General features: G+C 39.6%; 1 protein-coding gene across 2 annotated transcripts; it reads left to right on the top strand.

The window, feature by feature from the left end:
- The first annotated feature begins 46 nt into the window (after positions 1-46).
- PLAT (plasminogen activator, tissue type) lies at positions 47-15,235 on the top strand. Of its 2 annotated transcripts, XM_015648809.3 has the most exons (14): positions 47-178; positions 4,499-4,600; positions 5,605-5,644; positions 6,052-6,183; positions 6,597-6,710; positions 7,052-7,226; positions 7,794-7,885; positions 8,138-8,312; positions 8,647-8,732; positions 9,167-9,362; positions 9,855-9,991; positions 10,079-10,219; positions 12,284-12,432; positions 13,291-15,235. In XM_015648809.3, the coding sequence occupies exons 2-14, from the start codon at positions 4,538-4,540 to the stop codon at positions 13,447-13,449; spliced, it is 1,659 nt and encodes a 552-aa protein (XP_015504295.1). In that variant the 5' UTR covers positions 47-178; positions 4,499-4,537; the 3' UTR covers positions 13,450-15,235. The 2 variants fall into 2 exon arrangements, with proteins under 2 accessions (XP_015504295.1, XP_015504296.1); XM_015648810.3 differs by lacking the exon at positions 6,052-6,183 and having other exon boundaries at positions 48-178.
- Positions 15,236-16,481: the final 1,246 nt, after the last annotated feature.

Here is a 16,481-nt window from a genome sequence, read left to right as displayed (position 1 = left end):
CGATGCTCGGGAAGGGGTGGGATGCAGACAGCACGCCCCAAGGCCCAGGGAGTCTCCACCCCCTCGAGTGGCGCTACGAGCAGGACAGAGAGATCACAGCAGAGACACAGGAAACACAAACACTGACTGGTCTGGAAAGAAAATCATCAAGAGAATACAGAAGAGAAAAAGCAAAAAGGTAGGCACTACTCTGCACCTGTTTCAAAAAGGGTATTTCCTGTTTTCGGCACCAATGGCACTGTCATTAAACACTATTAAATATTATTATTTAATAAATCCCACTGAAGCACCATGATAGTTAACTAACTGAGCTATTGCCTTCCTGCTTTTGAAGAGATTCATAGTGTGGGTAAAGCTGCTAACTTTCCGTTGTTTCAAGAAAGATGGAACTTTCCAGGGAAAGGGCTGACAGCCTTGGGCTCTGACCGTTTAAGCAAGAACAAGTGTCCTGCACAAAGGACATTAGCAGAAGAATTTAAAGGAAGAGATATGGACAAATATCATGATGGTAAGGTACGGAGACATAGAGAACTAGCTGCAAAAGGAGAATTTATCTAATCTTCCCTGGCATGAAAGGTACAGTCTGGTCTTCTGGAGATCAGCCTATACCTTTCACCCCAGGTTCCAAAGCATGATAAGGGAGGGACACAGAGGAGGAAGAGGGTGGGTCATCTTTAGTTCTCCCTAAATATGCTTTTCCTTAAAGGTGGCCAAAACCACAGGAAATACTGAGAATGATTCCATAAACAAAGCAAGACTTTGAGTAATTAATTTCCTCCAATGTCTTCAAAGGCTATAGCATCTTATTTTTTGTTTTCTTTTGGGTTTTTTGCTCTTTCCCCCAAAAACTTGTTATATATTTAAGGAGAAATAGTTCAAATCTGCTATTGGTCTGCTCAGTTCAGAAAGGGGATACAGAAATGCTTTATCCAGAAGGCTTCAACTAAATAAAGATAGCTTATCATCATCAAGAAAGCTATTAGTGCTATAGATTCAGAAACAACGTATTTTGGAATGGATGCATTATGTCTTTGGGAGGAAAGAGAGCTACTTTTAATTTTTGTATCTATAGATGTCACACTTACAGACATGGTTTAGTGGTGGATTTGGCAATGTTAGTTTTACAGTTGGATTCGATGATCTTAAAGGTCTTTTCCAACCTAAATGATTCTATGATTAATGACTTTTTGTTCACACTTGATAAGTTAGAGCGTTTTCTTAGGTCTTATTCCACATTGGTAAGATAATGGTAACATTATTACTACTTAGAAAGGCTGTTAGTAATAATAGATTAATATATGGGATTTTAAATGTTCCTGCTGATGATGCTCCAGCAAAAAGAGACAAATTTATGTTATCACATATTATGATATTAGGGCATATCACATATTAGGACATATTATGTCCTAATATACTTGAAAGCGTAGGATCAAAATGTCAGAATATTACATCTAGGTCTTTGACTTGTTGGTTTAATATTTTTGATCAGAAAGGAAACATAGGCTGAGATTAGAAGGCACACACTGTTTATGAGACCCCTACCATTGCTTACAGGTTTATGCTTGGAGCCTTGTAAACATACTTTTCAAACAGCCATATGATTTCAATTTGATGGAGCTTATCATTCAAGACATTTCAATTGACTGGCCTAAGTTGTATCTTTCCCAAAATCAAAAATAAACATATGGTGATATCTGTTACCAGTTTTCCATGAACAGTGGGACAGTAGCCCTCAGAGGAAGGATGGGTATCCCACAGGGAGAAGGGGAGAAGTGGGGGAAAGGCTAGAGCATTATAAGCTAAGATAGCCTAAACAGGCTAGGATGTGGCATCTGATGCAAAACAACTTTAGAGAGACTATCTACAGCATTTTGCAGTATAAATACATGCTGTGTAAGGCTAGAACCTACTTGTACAGGTGAATATATGAAATAAACTTGATTAAGCCATGCAGGTGGCTTTTTAAATAGAGACTCCTCATGTCAGACTTCCAGGCAAAGAAAAAAATAAAAAAGACATTTTTAACTTTAAAAGATGTTTCTGGGTACTGCCTGAAACTTATCTACAGTTCCCTGGTGGTTTTATGTACCTGTCCTCCCACCAAAAAAAAAAAAAAAAAAAAAAAATTATACCCAACACCAAAATCAAAAAAAATGTGGGAAGGGAGAAAGGAGGAAACTGTTAAAATTATTAGTTATATATATATATATTATATATATGTGTGTGTGTGTGTGTGTGTATTCACTGATGTTGCCTTGTTTTTGGGGCATCTTAGCAGGTTCCTCAGAAATAAGATCTCAACAGTTCTTTACTGTGCTTCCCAGGCAGAAATTCTAACAAGGCAGCTCAACTAAGATCTAAGTAGATCTAAGTAGTTTCACTGAACAAAGCTTTCCTTGAAATCATCTTAGCTACCAGAATCTTGTTTCTTACAGTTGTAAGAACTTCAAGCCTTCAGATAACAACAAAGATCACCAGTGATACCAATAATTAGCAAGTTAAAACACTGCCACTGTGGGATTCAGAACACAAGCCTGCATAGCTGTAATAATGAGCCACAGCACAGGGAGTAAGGATACTGCAACACAGGGTTACAGCAGAAACCAAGTGACTGGATAGTGGTTCAGATTATTCACTTCAGCTTTGGGAATGCTGCTGATTTAGTTCAGATTCAATTGAAGCTAATGTCTATTTGGAAATAACTTGTACTGCTTTTAAAAAGACTTGTTATACAATGCAAAATGTTTCCTAAGAGGTAAAAAATGGCTTGAAAATATATAAAAAGTGTAGTGTGAAATCTACAGACTAATACAAATCACTAAGAGACGCTCCAAATTATAAGGATTTTATCATCAAGATGTGACCCAAAAATAAAGCATGGAGTAATTAAGGTTCTCAGAGGATGTTCTCGTGAATCTTTTCAGTCTGACTTGAAACTTAAGTCCCCTCTTTTTGCAGCCTAATGATGAGAAATCACATCCTAAATTATCCTGCTGTACTCTTGGTTGTGCTTCAGAAACTGGACTGTTCATGCCTTTTGCTTTAAACAAATTTTAAAACACACAAACAAACAAAGAACCAAACCAACCAAACAAACATAAAAACCAACAAAACTACTAAAAAAACCACAGTCTTTCTCCATGTTAGCCTTGAATCCAAATTTATGACTCATATATCATACTCCAATTTCACCAGCTGTTATCCAGATGCCTTCTCTGGCTTTATATAAACAGAGTCTGAGCTCATGATTCCTGGAAGTAGCAGTTTTCTCAAATAATTGTGTTAGCTTTATACATATAACATAGATGATAAAAAGATGATAGTGTGGGCAACAGTGCCTGAATATTATTTCAAATATTTGGAACTTCAGGGTAATCCTAGAGACTGGAAATTAAATTGTATCTTCTTCCCTGTATCTTGTGCCTGCTACTCTTATCTCACTCCCAGCTCTTGGTTTGTATAGGAGGCATTATATTTTAAGAGGAAGAGAGAAAATGGTGTGGGACTTGTTCAAAGCAGGGGGGTTTCACCACATCTACATCATACCTTCACAATCTCCCACTAGGGATCACGGAATGTTCTCTTCCAAGAGTACTGATATAGGAGTCCGACTATGTAAATTGATTTTGAGAAGGTAGAAACTCTTCCTGGTGGACTGAGGAGTGCTTTGAAGTGTAAATCTGCTGAAGGGATTAGAGGGAATAATGTATAGTTGTGACTGCAAAGAAGTGACATACAGAAAGATGCTGCAACAAATAAATGAGACTATCAGAACAAAACTGCCATACTCTGCCTTTTTAGCAAAAGCATATGATAATAGTAAAAGCTAAAAGCTTAGTTGGGGAGAAGCAGTAGAAATATTGAAAATATGAGACATAGCAGTACTGTCCTCACCTATCATCAAGCAAAGTCATTTTGCCTACACATCCTCTACACAAGAGATAAGCCTTCACTCTCACCTAAAGCAGCAGTCATACAAAAAAAAAATGGAAATCCTCTTAAACCACTGTTAGCACAAAATGACCCTTCAGCAGACATCTGTGACTCTGCAAGAGATCTCTTAAGTAGGTGTCAGTAATATGAATCTCAATTAGCACATTTGAATCACCATTACACTGCATCATCAGACAAGCCCATCTTTCTAATAGTACACATGGTACCGTTGGCATCCTGCAATTTAGGGAAAAAATACTTGGAATTTATTTCTGTCTTACTCCCCAAGAAACACTCTTCAGTTTCCTCCAGACATAAAAGAGTGTGCTTCAGCTTATCAAGTTTCTAAGTTTATCAAGTAACAGCACATCTGGACCTGCACAAGTCCAGCCTGACAGTTTTCCCAGGAAGACCAGGACAGTTAGACCAGACAGCTGAGAAGCAACAGATTGAAAATGTATAAAAAGAATTTTCATAATTTAAAACTTTCATTTAAAGTTACACCTTGAACTCCATTCACACTGTACACTTCCTTTGTTCAACATCGTATTTTTTGTCCCTACAGATAATTTGAGATTTGGTGCTGACGTGGAAAACAGTCAGAATGGAAGGCAAACTCCCATGTCTTCTTGTGCTGGTGGGAGCAATTATGACTGCCCAGTGCCAGGTATGAGGCTAATTCTCTTGCCATCTTCCTGTATTTTCAGCAGCACTTCCTTACCATTGACTCCAGCTGTCTGCGTCAGGCAGAAGGAGAATCTGCTTAGCTCACTAGAAATCAGAGGAAGAAAAATGATACAAAGTAGTCTACCTCTTTTTGTGGATGTGCTATGTGTTATCCTGGCTGGTTTCCATTTAAGTAAGAAAGTCTTCTCCAGGTATTCTCAGGGTATCTGTTCACTGTTACCTTTCACTGTTATTAATGAGTTCCATTGTAATGAGCCTTTCATTTTCTGTGGTCATCATCTTCACCACTACTCTCGCTTCAAAGTGCACATCAATGGTTCCCTTGTCTCCTCACTTTAAGCCTCAGACTGCACACAGCTTGAGTAAATGTTATACAATTCTAAAACGTTTACTGCCTTTTTCAAAAAATTGCTATCCCACCCTTCCTCTTTCTTTTGACCCTCTTTTTCTTGTGGCCTAATTGAAGACCCTTTCTAAACTGGTTTCTTCCATAAAACTTTATCCAAAATATTTCATTTAATTGGCTGCAGAAGACATAGCTCTTAAAGATAATCAATCTACAAACTTTTATGGGGAAACTGCATGTCAGTGAGCAAAAGTAACTGCTTGTTGACTTTACCTTGGAAATTATTTGCTTGAACCTCCTTCAAGCAGCAGAAAGCTGACAAGCTTTAGTTAGCATTTGCAATGCCCCAAGAGCAGATAATGACCTAACACACAATGTGAGTACAGCACATCCCAAGTTCGTGTCACTCAGATGACAAGCAATCACCTGGTAATCCATGGCAACTATTTACAATTCTTAGGAATCCATACTAAAGGTACTAGAGGCACTTTTCATTGTCTGACAAGAGGGCAGACACTTCCTCAGAGCTTCCCTGATTTACATAACCTCAAAAAAAGGACTGACTCTTTGAAAGTACTTGTTCGCTCATCTTTTTTAGGAGAGCAGTTACTCACATAATTAACCTTCTTTACTCGCAGGGCTTACACGTGCGTTTCAAACGTGGAGCCAGATCTAGAGGTAAGCCAGGCCAATTACAACCATGCATTATGAACATGGGAGGGGAAAGCAAATGATGCTGAAGAAACAGAGCCTGAAAGCTTTTTGTCATGGTTATGTGGATGAGAGATTCAGAAGGCAAAATACCAGGCCATTAATACAATCCACAACAAACAGTTTTCCCTCCCTCTGCTCTTCTTGAAAAAGAAGAAAAAGAAAAAGAGGCCAGTCAATAGTGGAACAGTACATCCAGCAGCAAAGCAGCAAGAGAGATGGGACAGTTGTGGTCTGAGAAGGAAGAAGGGCAACCCATTAGACAGATGCTCCCATCACAGATACTTTTCTCCTGGAAATAGAAGGGAGTCATTTTGCTCAGCCAGGTCTTTTCCCTGAATCTCTAAATGAGGATTTCCTTTCTCTGATTACAGCCATTTGCACAGATAATTCATCTGCAGAAATTTACCAACCCAGGGGGACCTGGCTGAGGCTTTCAGGGAGCAGAATAGAATACTGTAGGTGTGACAGTGGTCAGAGTCGCTGCCACACTGTGCCTGTCAGAGGTAAGTGTGACAAAGAAAAAAGGAAACGGTGAGAGATTTTCCATCTAGTCATCCTAAAGAACTCCACTGTCAGGGCCAGAGTTACTTCACAGAAAATTTTTCTGGGAATAGAAGAGGATAGAAATGAAAATACCAGTTTACACTGTCTCGGGCACTACTAAGTAGGAGTGGGCATGGGGCTGAGGAAGTCAAATAGAATATATAGAGAGAATGAAATGAAGAAATAATGGAAGAACTACACAAAAAGGCTGTAAAAGCACATGGCAATAGGTGCTTAGCACATATAAGCACATGGCAATAGGTAGGTAGAGAAAAACAGAAATGAGACAGGAAAATGAGAGATGTATATACATTGCCAGCTTCTTGCTTCTGTGAAATCTAACAGTATTTCCTGGCTTTTGCTTATTCCACAGCCTGCACTAGAAATAAATGCTACAATGGGGGCCAATGTTCACAGGCATATTACTCCCCACAGCTCTTCATCTGCCAGTGCCACCAAGGTTTCTCGGGGAAGCAGTGTGAAATAGGTGAGTATACCACATTAACTACTGTGAACAATGCTATCGGTGTTAGCTGTGCAGTGCACAAGGATGGGGTACCCAGAAGCTTCTGCTGAAGGCTAAGCTCTCTAATAAGTTGTCTTTTTTTATTCTAAAGCTAATGCTTTAAGGACACCTGGGTTGTTCTAGGTGTCCCTTAATAAAACTATGAATTTTGTAACTGAAGACTGTCATATATGTTTACTGTCTGCCTGACACGCCATTTTTACTGACTTACTAGACTAGATCTGAAAACCAAGTTTAAAAAGAACAGAGAAGCAGTGAAAGAATTGGGATGCTGTCCTTACATTTTGTTCCCTTTTGTTCAGACACTGAAGTTAAATGCTACAAAGACACTGGAGTAACATATAGGGGTACCTGGAGCATGACAGAGAGTGGAACTGAATGTTTAAATTGGAATAGCAATGGCTTGGTGGACTGGATGTACAGTGGCCAAAGAGCGGATGCTGCTGAGCTGGGATTGGGCAATCACAACTATTGCAGGTGAGGGTCTGACGACTTACAGGTCAGAGCCACAGGAATCAGCCTGTTCTAAGAGCCTGGAGCAAAAGAATGGCTGCTTGTTGTAGTCTGATACCAAGCAGAGAGCACTCGGCACAGGTGCAGATACTGTGCAGCCCGTGAGCAGTAATTGCAACGTCTGTAGACACATCTGAACTTCAGATCTTCCTAGACTGGATGTTTATGGCAGACTACATCATGCAAGTATCTCTCACCCCACAGTCTTTCCCTTGCCCCTTCTCAGTCCTCCCTAAACTCCATTTGTAATTCAGTTTCCTACAACTTCAAATCCTGATCAAAACTAAAAATACAGTGTTTCCTGTACATGACCTAAACTTCGCAAGCATGCACAAGCACTCCTGCTAGCTACTGGCCATCTCATCATCACCTCAATGTACTCCACAGTTTTATAATTAAAATAGGAATTCTAGCAACTTCTGATGGTTCAGTCCACATCTTCACTGCAGAGCAGGACTGTTAGCAAATTATATGGCCTACATGACACTACTGACAATAGTTTTATAATGATATCTATTGTAACTCTTTCAGAAACCCAGATGAGGATTCCAGACCTTGGTGCTATATCTACAAAGGGGGAAGGTACGCCTGGGAGCACTGCAGTGTGCCCTCCTGTTCAAAAGGTACATGCAGGGGACAGGGAAATTACTTGGGAATTTCCATTATTCACTGCATATATAAGGGTTCTCTTGGGCTATTTTTGTAGCCTAAAAAGTTGAGACTCTCATGTTATATCATATTTAGATTTTTAGTATTTATGACACTGAGAGAATGAGACACATAGAGGTAATATATAGATGCCTTGACAGAAATCACATCTAAGAACAACTGACAGGTTAGCATCAATCATTTAATGTGCAGCTTTCTTACTGAAGTTAGGAACACCAACTGCAGATCTGGACGAGGCACAGATTACCGTGGCAGCCACAGTGTTACCAGTTCTGGAGCTACCTGTTTGAAGTGGAATTCTCAAATCCTTGTCAACAAGCTATATACTGCTTGGAGAAGAGATGCTTACCGGCTGGGTCTTGGTAGTCACAATTTCTGCAGGTATGTAGTTGGTTATAGAATTAAAAAAAAACCCCTCTAACTGCCTTGTAGTACTCTTAAGGCAAGGCTCTAGTCTTTTACATGGACTAGTAAAGCACAGGAAATACACAAAATTACTGGTGGCAATGAAACTCACTCCCTATAGTATTTTTATTCCACCTGACCTATTTATGCTTCTCTAAGATTAGACTCCTCAAGTGCAAATTTCATGGGCCCTTAGGGCCCTCTGTATCTCTAGAAAAATCAAAAAGAATACACTCAGGGCATAGTCTGATACCTTTAGGTCTCTATAGATCTGATAATACAAATAGCTCTTCTCTTCCCTATGCTGCAGGAATCCTGATAATGACAGCAAGCCCTGGTGCCATGTCCTGAAAGGAAATCGGCTCACATGGGAGTACTGCAATGTGCCTACTTGCTGTAAGGACACCAGCACTCCTGGTTCTTCTCTTTCTTGGAAGCATTACTGTCCTGCATGCCATCTGTATTAAAATAAGCTCTGGAGAAAAAAAGCTGTATTACACTCAAGCATCTTCCAGTAAAAAAAGAGCTGGAGGTAAACAAACAAACAAAAAAGAGCTTTTTGGAGCAGAAAGAGATTCTGTAGCTCCACTCTCACAGAAGTGCCTTTTGCTCTACCAGAAGGGAAGATTGTAGAAATGGAGGACAGGAAAGGGTTTCCTTACTGTATTTTTCAAATCAGAATACAAGTTTCCTAGGAAACAGGGATGAGTCAAATACTGAACAGTTCGTGGCAGCCTGCCTCACCATGGACTGGTGACTAGCAGGCTCTTAACCCTAACTCAAAGCAAGAGTGCCTGAATAAAAATTCTATTTCTGGGTTTCATCTACAGCCACCTGTGGCTTACGGCAGCGCAGAGTACGCCAGTACAGGATTAAAGGTGGTTCCTACACAGACATTGCAGCTCACCCATGGCAAGCTGCCATCTTTGTGAAGTATCACCGCGTGCCTGGAGAGCACTTCCTCTGTGGAGGAATTCTGATCAGTTCCTGCTGGGTTTTGTCAGCTGCTCACTGTTTTGAAGAAGGGTAAGTTGAGGATTCGGTACTATCTGGGGGAAAAAGTCTGGAAAATAGAAGCGTCCAGTATAGCTTTACTGGAAGGGTAAAACACTTGGAAAAACCCCTCTTTATCCCAGTAAAAATGCACTAAATGATGCACTAAAGATTATAGTTAATTGTGTTGAACATTACAGAGAGGCATTTAATTGGGCAAACTAACAGGATGGCATTAAGGTACCACAGGAGAGTATCAGATACCTCAAGAACAAAGTTGTCAATACACATGAAGAACCATCTGAAACTTGAGAACAGCAAGGGGCTGGCAGAGGAGCTTTGCCCTGATTGCTGTAAGCATATAGAACAAAAATGATGGCAAATAGGTCACTTTGAAGTTAAGGTGCCTGGGTAACAAAGTAGTAATAGAGCTAAAATTTAAAAAAACCCAGACCTTCCAACGGTACATCTTCAAGGGGAGGGTCCACTCTAGTTAACAGGAATAGGGACTCTCTTGTTCTTCAGCTTTAGTACAAATCAGCTGAAGATTGTGCTGGGTAGGACTTCCCGAGCAACTCCCGAGGAAAATGAACAGAAGTTTCAAGTGAAGAAGTACACTGTGCATCAGAGATTTGACTCAGAAAATTTCAACAATGATATTGGTAAGAACTTTCCTGACTTTATGATTGAAGGTCATGGTTGGCTCAAGTTTGTGATTGATGAAGTGGGGATCTTTTTTCCTTGTTTAGCTCTATTGCAGTTGAATTCAGATGCAGAAGACTGTGCTGTTGAAACAAGCACTGTCCGTGCTGCCTGCCTCCCCATGCCAGAGCTGCAGCTGCCTGACTGGACTGAATGTGAGATCTCTGGTTATGGAAAAAATGAAGAATGTAAGTACAAGATACATGTCTACACGTCCAGAGCTTGAGTTCTCTTCCCTCAAAGAATTCAAGCCTTTAGCATCACTGAATGTGTAATGTATCATATTGGCTTATATGAGCACTACAAATTGTATGCTGAAGTAGGAGTTATTCAAAACCAAGTTTTGGTGTAAGTTATTCATCTGAGTCCTGTCAGTTGTATAGTAGAGACTTCCTTGATACTCTCCACAGTACAAAACTAAAAAAAAAAAGGCACAGTGAATGAGGTAGGAAAGACATAAGATTTGCAATCAGGGCCGCCAAACCTGCTGTACTCAGTACATTTAGATACTGTAATTTGGACAGAAATCCATTTCTGTTAAGGCTTGCTATACCATACAGTTGCAGATTGATGCATTATTCTAAAAGAGACATTGGCTATAGAGATGAGCTGTCCCAGTGCAGCAGGAGCTGCCGAAGCCACCGTCTTCCCGAGAGCTTCGTGTCTCTGCTGGGAGGGGATGGCTCTGAGCACCAAGCACTCACACACCGTGATGTTGTCTGAGGGTCAATGGATAAGTACGAGAGGGGGTCTCTGTATGGTGTTCCTGTGGAGTTCATTGATTACACACAGAAGGGAACCAGGGACAAAAAAAACCCAGAACAAAGGAGGGACCAAGGTTATACACAGACAGTGAAGGGCGGAGCACCAGAACTGAGGGCCAATGGACTGAGGGCACAGGGGTAGTACAAAAGTGGAGCCAAGGGATAACAGCTAACCAGGGTCTTGGGGGTGGAGTGATGGAGAATGGGAACCAATAGAGAAAATTGGAACATTCTAGAACTGGAGTGGAGAATAGGGATGACATAACTCTTGGGTGGGGACAAGGAATGACATAACTAGGATGATGTAACTGATGTAACTGGAGTACATAAAGCACCACAAGAGTGTAGAAGAACAACTCTTGAAACAGGGGTCACATCCTCGGGCATCTTACTGACAACTTTCCTTACCAGCTCCTGGGTTGTAACAATTAGCAAAAAAAAAACCCAAAACCCAAAAAACTGAAGAAATAAAAATAAATCCCAAATAGACATTAAAAGGCAAGTTAAATTGCTTTTAAAGTGAGCTATGACAAACAGAAATAAAAGCTGCCTGAAAGTATATACAGGCACACCTATATATAAAGCAAAAAACCACCCCCCTCCCTTCCCCCCAGCTCATATTTTACTTTCTCCCTTTTCCATTTTCATTCAATTCTCTAACTTGTAAACTTAGCAAGACAGAAACTGTTAAGCATCCATCATACAAAACCTAATCTCAGTTTGGACCTGTATGGGTTTTGGAACAGACCTAAAATTAACACCGCGTGTAAGTGTGGCATAAAGTGTTTTTGAAGTGCTTTTAAAGATTGTCCTCAACATTGCTTACAGGAAGTACAGGATAAACTCTGAGAGGGAAAAGATGCTGCAACTGTAATTTAAAACTCTACTGAATAACATCAATCCTGCCAACTTTCAGTTTTGTGCAATTGTAGCTATAAAACTAATAATAAATATATATAGATTTATATATAATAGATATAAAACCAATATCCAAATCAACCAACCAAATCTCTTCCATTCTAACCTAAGTGTACCAGTTAGTCAGTATTATGTATGACAAAGCATCTAACTTTTGTTAGTGGAAGTCTAATATTAAAAAGTTAGGATCCTGTTTCATACAGTTAAGGCATTTTCATAGACGTTTCCTGTTACTTCATTTTGATTGATGTAACTATGCAAAGATGACTTATCCACCCAAAAAAAACAGCAGTGTTTAATTTAGAGCCTACATAAACCTCTCTAGCACGCTGAAGAAACAATATTCTTTCTCAACTAGATTTAAGCTGTTCTGATTATCGAAGTGGAACACCCAAGATACAAAAAGGCCCTTTTGCAAGGAAATTTTAGTTTAGCCAGAGCTACTTCTGTTCACTCTCCCCTAAACTATGGAAACTGAAAAAAAAAAAAAAAATTTTATATATATATATATATATATATGCACATACTCAGACATATATATATGTATTTATATTGTCATTTTTCTTCCAGTTTCTCCATTCTATTCAGAGCACCTGAAGGAAGGCCATGTCAGATTGTTCCCAGCCAGTCGGTGCACAGCACAGTATCTAGATAACCGGACAGTTACAGACAATATGTTATGTGCAGGAGATACAAGAAACCTTGATGATGCCTGCAAGGTAAACCAAATTCTGTTGTTCTTTTTTTTTTTTTCCCTTGTCTCTTTTCTTTTCTCTGTACTTCAATATAACTAAACAAAAAGCTTCAGAAAATAGTTTAAAGAAGTGATACGTTTGCCTACATGGCAGTTCTAGTAGACTTTTCATGAACAGAACAGAACTGGTGGCTCCTCTTTCATTTCTCTTCCTCTGCCCTTCATGGAGGGGAAGGCAGAGAACACTTAAGCAATCAAACCAGAGCAACACAGACTGAAAATCCCAAATACAGGAAATACCAAAAAACTGAACAGGAAAATCCACCCAAGCATTTCCTAGTATTTTCTGTTATGTGAGCATGCAAAACACTCAGCAGGAGGTTCTGTAGAAGGAAGGGGTTGCCCCTCTACTGAAAAGCAGAGAAAAGAGGGAGAAAGTCTAAAAGATGGCAGAGAACAAGCAGCTACAACATTAGGAAAAAGGAATCCCCATCTTTTCTGTTTAAACAGCTATTTAATAATTTTGCTTTACTGTTACACACAGCAGTATAAAACCCCTTGGATCTTTAGAGCTTTAATAATGGCCTTCCTCTCTTTGTTCAACATTTTACCTGCATTTCATAAATGAGCACCATACAAAGTTTGACGCTTAAGTGCTACATTTTCCTGTGTCTCTCCCCATGAGAGGAGCACTGTGGGAGTCTGGAACATAGAAGTGACTTGGGTAAAAGTCACTTTAGTGACTGCAATATTCTCTTGTTTTGTGAGCATACTACATAGGCTATTTCTGTAAACACTAGTGCATCCCTAATGCCAATGGGGGTGGGAAAAACAATGCAAAACCAAATGAAGAGATTGTTGCTGATGTGCTATTTCTCTGTAGGGTGACTCTGGAGGACCTCTGGTCTGTATGAAGGATGATCGTATGTATCTGATTGGAATCATCAGCTGGGGAATAGGCTGTGGCCGCAAAGACATACCTGGTGTTTATACAAATGTGAATCGTTATCTTGACTGGATTCAGGACACCATGAAACTCTGAGAAAGAAAAATGAACCATTTGCAATCCTGTGACCATGCCCTCACAGCTTCCTTCTGGGTGCTTTAAGCAGGCTGGCAGGGCTTCCTGTTTGTCCAGATGCTTATAACTTCTAGTACAACAGGGAAGCAAACTGCAATGTATGGGAAGGGCATGTTCTCAAAATACTCTCGTTTCCTTATTACAGGTTATTAGAAGCTAATCAAACTTTTTCCGAACATCACCAAACTTTCACCTTGCATCAAATCACATAAGTGCAATAAAAAAAATAATTCTGGCCGAGTGAATAAACCAAGAGACAACATCTGGGCACCATGCATCTCTTAGGAGCTGCACTGTTTTAGGAATGGGTGTGAACTGAAGGGGACATTTAATTTCCTGAAAACTTCACCTCCCTCCTTACTTTGCTGTACAATTGGAATACCTTAAGCTCTGTCCTTATACCATGTCACTTTGGTAATTTAAGCTGGTTTCAATAGAAAGAACAAAAGCTGTAGACATGGGCTACTTATTTCCAGATTAATATACTACTTGCTTCTGCAGTTTGGAACCAATTAATTAACTAAGTTTAAGCTCAAACTCTCAGAGCAAATTCAGGACGGCATGCTTATTTTTAATTTTATTTTATTCCTTCATTAGGTTTTGCTCCTGGTAATAGAATGGGTAAAAATTTGAACAGCAGCCTGATCTGCCACAGAATCAATGCATATTTTTGACTATTAAATTTCTATGCATTATCATCAGACATGAAGCAAAAGCTCTCTCTTCTGTGCAGCAGAGCAAAACAAAGGACAAACATATTGGTAGCTAGATTTACATCCACAAGTAAAGGCCAAATCAGGTATCATAAGGCTGCCTTTGTCCTTTACAGAAGACAGGACAGGTACAACTGAGTCATCATGAACAAGAATCTCAGTAATCAGCATTACTTCCTTGTACTGCTGCTGCCACATGAAGCTAAATGCCACCTATGCACATCCTAAGAGTGAAGCCTCTCTGAGAGCTTCTCTTTTGTCTCATTGTTTTGTAAAGCAAAAACAGGTGTAACTACCTTTTAACAAAAGGAAAACATTGTACTGAGGGTACATAAGGAATTTAGTTTTAGCATCAATCAGCAGCTAGAAAATTAGCCTGTTGTATATGGGAAATTGAACACATTGTTGAAACTCAAAATGTTTAACAGTTTTTAAGGAGCTCTCTGATAACCCACTAGCACAACTACTCAGATAAATAATCTAAGTAGGTATAGAAGAGATTTGGTAAGATGGCCATTACTTTCTCAAAGTTGTTTTGTAAATGGCAACTTTACAAATGGTTGAGTTTCTAGCTACTGGCTTAGAAACTGACCTCAAAGAGATCTTCTCTAATGGTCTCGGAGGAACAGTGGTCACAGTCCAGTTAGCTTCAGCAACAAGTTTCATATTCCAGTCAGTAGAAGGAGAAAATAGGTTTTTTAATGAAGAGTCACAGTTTAGGGTTTTGGTGTGGGTTTTTGTTTTTTTTTTTTTTTGTTGCTGTTGCTAGTTTTATTTTGTTATTAACCTTGAGAAAAATACAAATTAATTTCCCTTCATTTCCCCTGGGCCCACTTCCATGAGCTCTTGTGCCTCACTGTACTGGCATTCCAAGCCTGCCAAATACCTGCAGCCTGTAGAACAGTCTAAACTATTTCACAGACTAATGCAAGTTAGAGTCCTCAGGAAGGCAACTTTTGAAATTCAGTCTACTAAATACAATATTTGAACTCAATGTGATCTAACAGCCACCAATAAAATGTAACTGAACCACACCTGACACAATCTCTTTTAGAAAAATAGAACCTACAAAAACGTAAGCTGCAGAGAAAAGTTTTACCTCACAGTTATTACCAATTCTTGGAAAATACCATTACATTAAATATCCAAGTTGACAAAGAATGCTGGATAAGCCCTAGCTGCCACATCTGCACTTGTTCATTCCTTTCATCCTGGTCTATCTTTTGAGACATCTTCTATGTAGCTGACTAAAAGAATGGCCCAGAATCAACCCCAAAGTTTTACAAATGCTTCTTTATACTTCATTTTCTTACTTAATCTGGGAGATTTACCAAATCCTTGTCCAATAGCTAGCATCTAGTATTCTCCAGCCTTACTTTAACTTTCATTTCTCAGAAGTTGCTGCCACCTAGCTCAGTGCATTCAACTGTCTTTTCCTGGCTTCTTTACCCATTACATCCCTCCCTAATAAAAAAAAAAAATCCCTGAGATAGTTTCTGTCTTTACATCAACTTTTCCACTTACACGGTTTTAATCCCTACTTGTCCTCTTCCAGCACACAGTAGCACCATCTTGAGACAAGGTCTAAGAATAACAACTGCCATCTGCCTGCTTGCTTTCCTCTGACTTTGCAGCTGATATAATGTCATACTCAAGTTGTTTCAGAACCCCAATCAACATCAGCATCTTTTGTAACTGAAGTACACAGCTGCACCTCATATATACCCCCAGAAGTCCTTCTTATGTCCAATTTGTGTCACAAATGATGTTCCCCATTTCCCCTTTCTGCCCTGCTTCATCTTTCATAGGAACTTGCAACCATCTCAGACTGGTATGTCATAAGGGCCTGATGCCCTTATATGTATAAGAAATCTTCCAGTATCTCGAGTTACATGAATCACTTCAGCAGTAAATAAAAGACCCTTTAAAAATCAAAGCTACAAAGCCAAAAAGCAGTATCGATATTTGAGGAGCAGGAAGGTGATGAGGTATTTGTCTTCATGATCAAAGCACTGCCTTTAGCATGCTACCCAACCCAGCAAACAAAAATGGTTCAGCTGCATTCCTAAGGGTGTTTTCACTTGAGGTTCTAGGAAATGCTCAGCACTTCTTTTGGGAAACACTAAGAAAAATTACCAAGAAAGCAATTAATTTTAGTTTATCAGACAGCAACTTAGTCCCAGGTTTACAATGCCAACTGCATAAAGACATTTATCTCCCTAAGGCACCCATTATACACAATCCAATTGGCATAATTTACCTTCCTCCTCAAACAGCAAC

Source organism: Parus major, chromosome 22 (assembly GCF_001522545.3).
Source record: "Parus major isolate Abel chromosome 22, Parus_major1.1, whole genome shotgun sequence".
In the NCBI taxonomy this organism is placed as follows: Eukaryota; Metazoa; Chordata; class Aves; order Passeriformes; family Paridae; genus Parus; species Parus major.
The sequence above is the reverse complement of the archived record's forward strand: the minus strand, read 5'-3'. Positions and strand labels throughout refer to the sequence as shown.